At 46.0% G+C, this 10,225-nt stretch overlaps 1 protein-coding gene across 4 annotated transcripts in view; it reads left to right on the top strand.

Moving 5' to 3' along the window:
- The first annotated feature begins 725 nt into the window (after window positions 1-725).
- Window positions 726-10,225, top strand: part of ARHGEF37 (Rho guanine nucleotide exchange factor 37) — a 55,367-nt gene continuing 45,867 nt past the window's right edge. Inside the window, exon 1 of one of the 4 annotated variants that reach the window (XM_026008818.2) lies at window positions 726-1,190. In XM_026008818.2, coding sequence (XP_025864603.2) covers window positions 1,136-1,190 — 55 coding nt within the window. In that variant the 5' untranslated portion in view covers window positions 726-1,135. Of the gene's footprint in view, window positions 1,191-1,212; window positions 1,297-1,384; window positions 1,798-10,225 lie in introns of those variants that run through there. The other 3 variants (XM_072756896.1, XM_026008826.2, XM_072756897.1) reach the window with 3 other exon arrangements.

Here is a 10,225-nt window from a genome sequence, read left to right as displayed (position 1 = left end):
CTTCTCAGGTCATACCCATGAAGTCTAGTCCATGGATCAGAAAGCTTTCAACTTCCTTTGCTCTTCCTGTCTACAGACTAGACCCCCTCTCTCTTTCTGCTGTTCTCATCCATCACATTCAAGATGACTCCATTTTGGTCCTCAGGTCTGTTTGTTTTTTTTTTTTAATAATAAATTTATTTTTTATTGGTGTTCAATTTGCCAACATACAGAATAACACCCAGTGCTCATCCCGTCAAGCGCCCCCCCCCAGTGCCCGTCACCCATTCACCCCCACCCCCCCATGTGGGTTTTTTAATAAAATTTTATTTATTTATTAGAGAGAGCACCAGTGGTGGGGAAGGGCAGAGGGAGGGGAAGAAGCAGACTCCCCACTGAGCAGGGAGCCCAATGGGGGGGGGGGCGAGGGGAGCTCCATCCCAGGACCCTGAGATCATGACCTGATCCTAAGCAGATGCTTAACCTACTCAACCACCCAGGCACCCCTGGTCTTCACGTTTTTATGGATGCAGACTAGTGGTTAAGCACCTCCAGGCCTCTGACACTCTGAATTTGAATTCTGGTCCTGTAGCTTAGCAGCTTTTTAACAGTGGGCAAGTTACTTTCATTTTCCTGGCCTCTGTTTTTCTAAAATGAGAATAATAACAGTAATAATAACACGAAGCACGTCTATTTTATAGGGAAGTTGTGAGTGTGACCAATGGGAAGACACAAGTAAACTGTTTAGTGCAGCGCCCGGCACTTCGCAAGCATCACTACTATCGCTCTCACTAATAATAATGACCCGGAAGCCCTAATAATGAGAACAAGAATTAGAACCGAGAAGCTTTAGGAAAGCTAAAATCCAGTCGATTCCTGACCCCACACACAAGGTCTGCCTTCCCGGATAGGCCACTTTTTCATAGCAGTTCTCAGGTCCCACGTGCGACCTCGGAGAGCGGGCACCTCGTCTGCCGCACGGGCCTGGACACTGAGGGCGCTGACCGCGGTCCCACTTCTCGGCAGGGGCAGGGCGAGGGCCGGGCCAACACCTTTGTATCGCAGGGAAGGACACTGGGGCGCAGGGAGCCCGGCCGCTGGCTCGTGGCGGAGCTGGGCCAGGGGCACCCAGACCTCCTGGGCGGACGCCCCGGGAATGACAGCGAGGTCCCCGCTAACAGCTGGTGCTCGGGACGCGCACGCGGACACAGGTACTCGGGGGCGCGCGGGCCCGGCTCCCCGGCGGGCGGCCGGGGCGCTAGGCGGCGTCTGGGGGTGCGGAGCCCGGCCGGGGAGGCGGCTGCCCCAGCTGGCGCGGTGGGTGCGGCGCTCCCCGCAGCCGCAGCTCAGGGCGCGGGGGGCGGCCAGGGCCACGCCGGGGCCGGGCGGGGCCGGGGGCGGCGACGGGACAACAACCTGGCCGCAGACAATCGACAAAGGCTCGCGGCCGGGCCGCCCCTCCGCGGCGCACGCACGCGCGCAGCGTGGGCAGAGCCGCGCCCGCCCGCGCCCTCCCGCGCCCTCCGTGGGACCCGCGCGCCCAGGCCCGGCGCGGCCGCGGGGCGGGGGAAGGAAGGGGGCGCCCCTCCCGCGCGGCGGCTCCCCGGCGCCCCGAGCCCCTGCGCCCCGAGACGGCGGCCGCGGCCAGGGCCAGGGCCAGGGCCAGGGCCAGGGCGGGCGGGCTGGGCGCCGAGGGGCGCGGGAGGGCGGCGGGGAGGCGGGGGCGCGCGGTCGAGCTTTGTGTCTGGGGCTCTTTCGGGACTGCGAGCAGCCTGATCCACGTGACCCTTTACAGGTGGGGCGCTGAGGCCCGGAGAGGTAAGGTGGCCTGGGGGGGAAAAAAAGGATTATTTCTTGCATCGGTTTGTTTATCCCTGGGTAGGATTTGGGGTGACTTTTTTTTTTTTTTAACATATCATTTATTTATTCACGAGAGACACACACAGAGAGGCAGAGACACAGGCAGAGGGAGAAGCAGGCTCCATGCAGGGAGCCCGATGTGGGACTCGATCCTGGGACTCCAGGATCACGCCCTGGGCTGAAGGTGGCACTAAGCCGCTGGGCCACCCGGGCTGCCCCTGGGGTGACTTTGAATAAGAATCCCTAGGTTGAAACAATGGAAAAATACAAGCAATATTAAAGAATCCTTGCCGAGGAAAATATAATTATGACTATAGGCCAGGAGGAAAGAGAGAAAGGAAATGTGCACTCCCTGTGTTGAGTGGCCTTGGCCAAGGACCGAAAAGTAGTGCCAAAGGGGGACCAGAAGCCTGACCCTCCGGCTCAGCTCCTCAGGGCTGCAGTGCTTCCCTCCCTGTGCAGCGAGCGCCCAGAATCTGCAGGGGGGAAGAGAAACTGACAGCAGCCTGGCCCCGAGCTTCGCCTTCTTGGGGTCCCTGACCCCTTAGAGATCTGGGTTCCTCCCCACAGAGGGGTTCATGTGGAACCTTGCACACAGTTTCAGATTTGACATGAAGCATTCTGCCGTAAGAAAGGACCGAAGGCTGGCACTCAGGCTGCGCTGTTCAGAGGAAAAAAAAAATTTTTTTTTTTCTGCTTTAAAGGGAGGTAGCTGGGAAAGAAGCGAGTACCTGCTGTCAGTCCAGTGTCCTGACTCTGCTAGCCGTGTGATCTTGGACACATAGTTTAACCTCTCCAGGGCCCAGTTTTTTTGTTTTTTGTTTTTTTCTTTCAAGATTTTTTTAAATTCAAGTTCACTTATATAGTGTAGTATTCGTTTCAGCCCAATGTCCAGTTTCAGCTGTAAAAGAGAGATTGTCTGCTTCATCCCTCCAGTTATTGTCAGACTTAAGAATGATTGTTGAGCCCAGTGATTGACCCTTAGGAAGTGTTCAGTAAAAGTGCTGGTGCACAGAACCGCAGTGGCTCACAGCTGTGCCAGTTAGGAGAGGTGATGACCTGGAAGACCTTGGGCTATATCTGAAATAAATTTTAAATAATTGTCAACGTGAAACTACAAAGTGAACACTTATTATGACTTATGAGCGACAATGCATGACTTGGTGATGATAATCTAAATAAAAGTGCAACAGTGCACATCAATATTTGGCCTAAGGTGAAATGCTGAAAGAAGAAGCTACCAGACATTCTAATAAGAACTGTTTATTGGGCCTTGCTTGCCTCTCGAATGGAACCAGCACCTGTATCACTTGTTTTTAGATGAGAGGAAAGAGGAGGGGGGATGTGGGGACCTGGGCAACACCCAGTCTTGCCAGCTGGTGGGGGCTCAGCTGAGTTTCTGCCAGGGTACAGGAGTTACTGGCAGTTGGCTCTCATCCCTCTTGGATCAGCAGCTTGCCGTGGTAAACAGAGCCTTGGTTGATTCTGTTCTAGATCAAATAAATGGCTTTTTATTTAACCAGTGGGGGGGTAGTGGTGTTTGAGAGCTGTAACTGAAGCAAAATAGCATTTGTTGAGCTTGATTGTCCAAAGCCTATTGCTTGTTTATTGACAGGCTTAAGAGTTTTGAAATCTGCAGATCCAAAATTTTGAGGACAGGGCCTGGGGCGGGCCTACTTACCTATAAAAAGAACTGCTCTTACAAAATAGTGTGTTGTCTCCTTTCTCTACCATTTTAGGCCTTGCAAATAGAGTCAGGGAAATATGGCTTAGGGCAAATAGCTGCTATTTAATTTGGGTTAGGTTGCATACTACCTGTCTGGTGGGTTACATTCCTCTCTGGGTGTTTATAAAGGAGAGTTTTTTTCTAAAAAACAGAGAATGTGTATGTGTGTAATGTCTCTTGCCCCCCTCTGCCTCCCCTTCAGCCAATCATTTCTCAACCCAGAGAAGTCTTTTTTTCTGCAAGCTCAGTGACTTTGGCAAGTTCCTTCCTTTCCTGCCTCTGTGACCTGATTTTGTTTCACAGTAGCTCTGTTAGAAGGTTGGGTTTTTGTTTGTTTTAAAGATTGTATTTTATTTTATTATTTTTTAGAGATTTGCTTATTTGAGAGAGAGGGAGGGAGCACGCAAGCACAAGCAGGGGAAGTGGCAGAGGGAGAAGGAGAAGCCGATTCCCCACTGAGCAGCTTGATCTTGGGATCAAGCCCTCTAAATCAGTACTGGAGCCGAAGGGAGATGCCCAACTGACTGAGCTACCCAGGTGCCCCTGTTTTAAAGATTTTATTTATTGGCTCAGCGTGGAGCCCAACATGGGGCTTGAACTCATGACCTGTGATCAGATCTGAGCTGAGATCAAAAGTCGAACACTTAACTGACTGAGCCACCCAGGTGTCCCTGTTTTGTTTTTCTAAAATAAGCTCTACACCCATCATGGGGCTTGATGGTGCCACAACTCCAAAGCCAGGTGCTCCTAGAAAGTTCTTTCTAATTTGACCTTTAGATTCCAAACATTTGGTGCTGCATAGGATAACATAGAGCAAACATACTTGCACTCTCAGTCCAAGACTCTTTCTTATTTGAACCCAAGGACCCCTTTCATGTTTCTCCTTCCAGCCTCGCTGCCTTCATTCCTCCAACATTTCTTAAGTAGGATGAGATTAAAAGCAGAATTTCCTCAAGAAATGATCTATAGACTACCTGCATCAGAATCACCTAGGGGCTTGTGGAAATAACCTCATTCCTCACTGCCTGAATCTGAATCTTCAAGGGTGGGGGCAAGAGTTTGCATGCTTGAAAAGTGCTCCTGGGTGATTCGTATGCACCTTTGGTTATCTGTGTGGATTTTTGGGATGGGATTGGTAATGGAGGACTATATACTCCCTATAAATTCTGTATTGTTTGTCTAAATTATGTAATGAGTGAGAGCCTCTTATGTAATTTGAACAAACTAGGATGTACATGTAGTTGGTAAGCACTTGAAAAGATACTCAAGATAATTCATCATTAGGGAAATACACATCCAAACCACATTGAGATTCCACCTCCTATCTATTAGGACGGCTAAAATTAAAAAGATTGACTATAGCAAGTGTTGATAAGGATGTGGAGAAACTAGAACTTGTATGCACCGTTGGTGAAAATGTAAAATGGCACAACCACTTTATTTTCTTAAAAAGTCGAATATATACCTTTCTTGTGATCCAGACATTCCATCCCTAGGTCCAGGTTTTTTGTATTAGAAAGATAGAGAATCAGTTCTTTATCCAGTGCATGGATATTCTTTCACTGAAAAGAAAGAGGAGAAGAAGCCAGACCAAAAAGAGTACATACTCTAGAATTCCACTTATATAAAATTCGAGGGGAGTTGCTGTCTCTCACCTGACCTTAAACTTTTCGGTGGTTCCAAAGAGTTGTGTATGATTATTTTAGTCTAACTCCACTTGTTACAGTGTCTTGGCAGTTTGATCTGTCAGTGTTTGTTCATATCTTTAATTCATTCAATTAATTGAGCACCTACCATGTACTTGACCTAGAATAGACACTAGGTAACGTGTTGGTGAATAAAACAGACATAATCCCTGCCCTCATGGAGCTTACCCTTTATTAAATGAAACAGTAAAACAAATAGGATAAGAAATATAATTATTGGGGGGAAAGGAGTGCTTCTTTGGAAGGGGGATGTGAGTCAGGAAAAACTTGTCCGGGTTTCAAGCAGAGAAGTAAAGCAGTCAGTTTCATGTTTTTGAAACACTCTGGTGCTGTGCATCCAATCAGGAGACTGTTCTAGTAGTCCAGGAGAAAGGGGTAGAGGTTTAGATTCAGGTGGCCTTAGAGAAGAAAGCACTGAAAGAATAGTGCTTTCATCTCTTTAATCAAACTGGCAGATCCCAGAGGTTGAGACTGATCAACATTCTTTGAATAGTGTAGTTTTATGAGTTTTTAGTTCATATTACTGTCCTTTGGCCCCCTCCACCCACACCCCTAGCTCTCAGTCTCCATCACCACAGGTCTTGCTCCTTAGAGACACTCCTTAGAAATACGTCAGCACCTTGCTGGGCCAGTTACTCGAGTCTACAGCATTCCTTTGATCTGCTGACCTAGCTGCCTTTCAGTAAGGGAATGAGGATAGTCTGGTAATTCTGTTTTTGTTTTTTGCTAACCTATGCTGGCTCCCAGTGAGCTCTGTTTCCCTTTCAAAAGGCTGAGGGACCCTCTGTTTTTACCGAAGTGGCAGAAACCCAACTCAGAATGGCTAAGGCCAAAGAAGGGTGAGGAAAGAAAATATATTAGCTCCTAAAGAAGTCCAGGGGTACCTGGACTTTCAGTTAAGTGTCTGACTCTTGATTTTGGCTCAGCTCATGATCTCAAGGTCATGAGATTGAGCCCTGTGTTGGAGTCAAGTTGAGAGTCTCTTCCTCTCCCGCTAATCGTAAAAAAAAAAAAAAAAAAAAAAAAAAATTCCAAAGACGATCAGTCGATCAGTCTCTGTCATGGCTGAAGCAGGTAATGTAATCAGGGCTCAGTCTCACAGTCCCTCAGTCCTCAACTCTATTTCTTTGGTGTTACCGGCCCTCTGAGGCTCTGGTGTTTCATTCCTATTACCTATTATTATCATGATCAGCTGTTGTCACCATCTGCTTGAATATGATTAACCAAATATCCTTAGACGATTTCTTGATCCATTGGATCCATGGTAGTGCTATTCTTTCCAGTTTAACAATAATAGTAACGAAAGCAACTGCTACCGATATTGAGAGCTTGCCTTGTACCAGGTACTCTGTTAAGCACTTTACATGGATTATCTTATGAAATCTTATAACCACCCTATAAAGAAGGTTTTGTTTTATTTTGTTTTTTGTTGTTTTGTTTTGTTTTATAAAGAAGGTTAAAAGCATCCTGAGAAAGCTAGCCAATTGATTGCAGAATCAGGATTTGAATTTGGGTTTCCTGGCTCCAGGCCTTCACAGTGCTTCTTGAAGTCCAGCCATCAAAGGGTGTACCTATTTCTTACTTTTTCTGTACATGAATCTTTTTTTTTAAGGTTTTATTCATTTATTTGAGAGAGCATGTGTGCACATGAGAGAGAGAGAGAGAGAATATAAGCAGGAGCATGGGGGAGAGGCTGAGGGAGAAGGAGAAGCAGGCTCTTTGCTGAGCAGAGAGCACAGTCCTGAGACTCCATGGATCATGACCTGAGCTGAAGGCAGATACTCACCACCAGGGGCCACCAGGTGCCCCCTGAACGTAAATCTTATATATACATGGCAGTCATAGCAGGGACAGAGCTTTAGAAGTTATTCTTATAATTCTGTCCATCCCAGATTTCTGGGTTTATAGTTTTGGAAGCTCTTTGTACAGTACCCTTCTCTCTGTTGTATATGTCCTCATACACCAGGCACATTAGGCAGGACCCCAGTGTGGCCACTCTTGTTTCTATAGGTGTTTCCTCCCTTAGTTTTTCTTTTTTTCTTTCTTTTTTAAAAGATTCATTTATTTTCATTTGAGAAGGGGGCAGAGTGAGAGGGAAGGAAGAGAATCCCAAGCAGACTCCCCAGTGAGAGCGGAGCCCGACATGGGCCTTGATCCCATGACCTTGAGATCATGACCTGAGCCGAAATCAAGAGCCAGACACTTAACTGAGCCACCCAGGCGCCCCTAGTTCTACATCTTAATTGTGGTGGTGGTGGTTATACAAATTTAACACGTGATAAAATGGCATAAAACAATCATTCATGAGTAGTATACTGATGCCAATTTCCTGGTTTTGATACTGTGCTATATTTAAATAATAGATAACGCTTAGAGGAACCTTGTTGAAAGGTGCACAGAAACTCTGGTTCTATCCTTGCAACTTTCTGTTGAATAAGTCTGTAAGTCTTTTTCCTGTCTGTATTTCAAAATAAAAAGTTTAAAAACAAAATTTTATGTAGCTTAACTTATGCACTATCTCTGCAGCTCTCTCTGGACAAGTACAGCTCAAAAGCCTGGGAGAGGAGGCTGGTATCCTTGTTCCATTTCCCGGTGTGGCCGGATAAGGAGGCTTGTCTCAGAGAACGAGCTCCGGAAACATGGCTTTCCATAGAGCCCAGTCGTGCTCAATCCTGGGATCTCTTCCATGTTTCATGATAGGTGATTGAGAACTAAAATCAGTTTAGCCTCCCTGCTCACTCTTGCTCTCTCTCCAATAAGTAAATAAAATCTTAAAACAACAACAACAAAAGCAAAGACACAGAACTCTCCCATGACCACAGTGTTCTCCCTGGTGTTCTTTATAGTCACACCCACCTGCCCTCCACCCTCATCCCTAACCAGGTAATCACTAACCTGTTCTATATAATTTTGTACAAGACATAAATGGAATCACACAGTGTATGACCTTTTGAGATTAGTTTTTTTTTTCAGTCAATACCCTCAAGAGCCATCCAGGTGATTCCAGTTTATTAGTAGTTCATTCCCTGTCTTTTGTTTTCTTAAAATTTTGTTCATTTATTTGACAGAAAGGGAGAGCGCAAGTAGGCAGAGCGGCAGGAAGAGGGAGAAGCAGGCTCCTCACCTGAGTAGGGAGCCTGATGTGGGGCTCAATCCCAGACCCTGAGACCATGACCTGAGCCAAAGGCAGACACTTAACCGACTGAGCCACCCCCATTACCTGTTCTGAGTATTCAGAGGTATTGGATCTCCTAGTTTGTTTTTTTCTTTAAGTATTTGCCTGTTTTTTTTTTTTTTTTAAGATTTTGTTCATTTATTCATGAGAGACAGAGAGAATGAGGCAGAGGCATAGGTAGAGGGAGAAGCAGGCTCCATGCAGGGAGTCCAATGCGGGACTCCATCCCAGGACTCTGGGATCATGACTTGAGCCAAAGGCAGATGCTCAACCACTGAGCCACCCAGGTGTCCCATATTCACCTGTTTTTAATTATTTTTTTCAAGTAGGCTCCACGCCCAATATGGGGCTTGGACTCCTGACCCTGAGATTAAGAGTCATGCTCTACCGACTAAGCCAGCCAGGTGCTCCTAAAGCATTCACCTATTAAACTCACCTATTAAAACAACATTTGATTTTCTCTACTTTGGCTATTACAAATAATGCTTCTATGAGCATTTGTGGGCAGGTTTTTGTATGGACGTAAGTTTTTTCTCTGGAATAGAAGCCCTGAGGTATGATTTCTGTTAAGTGTATGTTTCATTTTAAAAGTAACTAACAATAAAAAATAAAAAATAAATAAAAGTAACTCACAAACTATTTTCCAGAGTGGCTGAACCACTTTGCATTCCCAACAATAATGTATGTGCGACCCAGTTTCTCCACATCCCTGTGACAGTTATACTATATATTTTTCTGGTAACAGTGTTATTGAGATATAATGTATATTCTATACTTCACCCACTGAAAGTGTACAAATCAGTGGTTTTTAGTATATTCTTTGAGTTGTGCAAGCATCACTATAATAAATTTAGAACATTTTCATCACCCCCAAAAGAAACCCTTTACCCAGTAGCCACCACATTCCATACCCTATCCCTTCAGCCTAGGAAACCTATGATCTGTTTTTCTACAGATTTGCCTGTTCTGGACATTTCATATAAATCAAATCATAAAACACGTGGTCCTTTGTGACTGACTGCTTTGACCTAGCATCATGTTTTCAAGATTCATTCATGTTGGAGCACATATCCATAGTACTTCATTTTCATTGCCAAATAATATATAATTGTATTTTTTAAAGATTCTATTCATTCATGGGAGACACAGAGAGGCAGAGACATAGGCACAGGGAAATGCAGGCTCCCTGAGGGGAGCCTGATGTGGGACTCAACCTCAGGACCCTGGGATCACAACCTGAGCCAAAGGCAGACGCTCAATCACCGAGCCACCTATGTGCCCCCAATATATAATATTTTTAAAGAAATAAAAGTGTGTTTCTTTCTATGATACAGACTGTATAATAAAAGATAACAGATTGCCATCACAGGGAGGTTTTACCAGGCCTGCTTAGAGCTCCAGCTTGCAGTTAACCTAAGGGCAAATTAATGCTATTTTAAATATTTAGCAGTTCTCTATAAAGTATTACTTGTGTTTTTTGCTTATTTAGCAACAGTTCTGAGTAGTGGAACCTGAGTAGCTCTCTCTGAAATCCTATTGGAATCTTTCTAGAGAACCTACGCACAGGGTGGTAAGTGTCAGCGATTCAGGTCAGGATCAGGTCAGCAGGCCACAGGCAGTGTTCAAGAGCTGGAATAGAGCTGTGCATCAGACAGATGCATTCCAGGATCTTTCTAGGCCCTTTGCTCTCCCCACTCAGTTTACATATTATCTGATCCACAGGTCAGTGCTTATGGCCCAGGCCAGAAACTTCTGCTGCTACTAGGTCCTTCCAAAGGA

The sequence above is a fragment of the Vulpes vulpes genome, chromosome 4 (assembly GCF_048418805.1).
Source record: "Vulpes vulpes isolate BD-2025 chromosome 4, VulVul3, whole genome shotgun sequence".
NCBI classification, from domain to species: domain Eukaryota; kingdom Metazoa; phylum Chordata; class Mammalia; order Carnivora; family Canidae; genus Vulpes; species Vulpes vulpes.
This window is presented reverse-complemented; position numbering and strand designations above follow the sequence as displayed.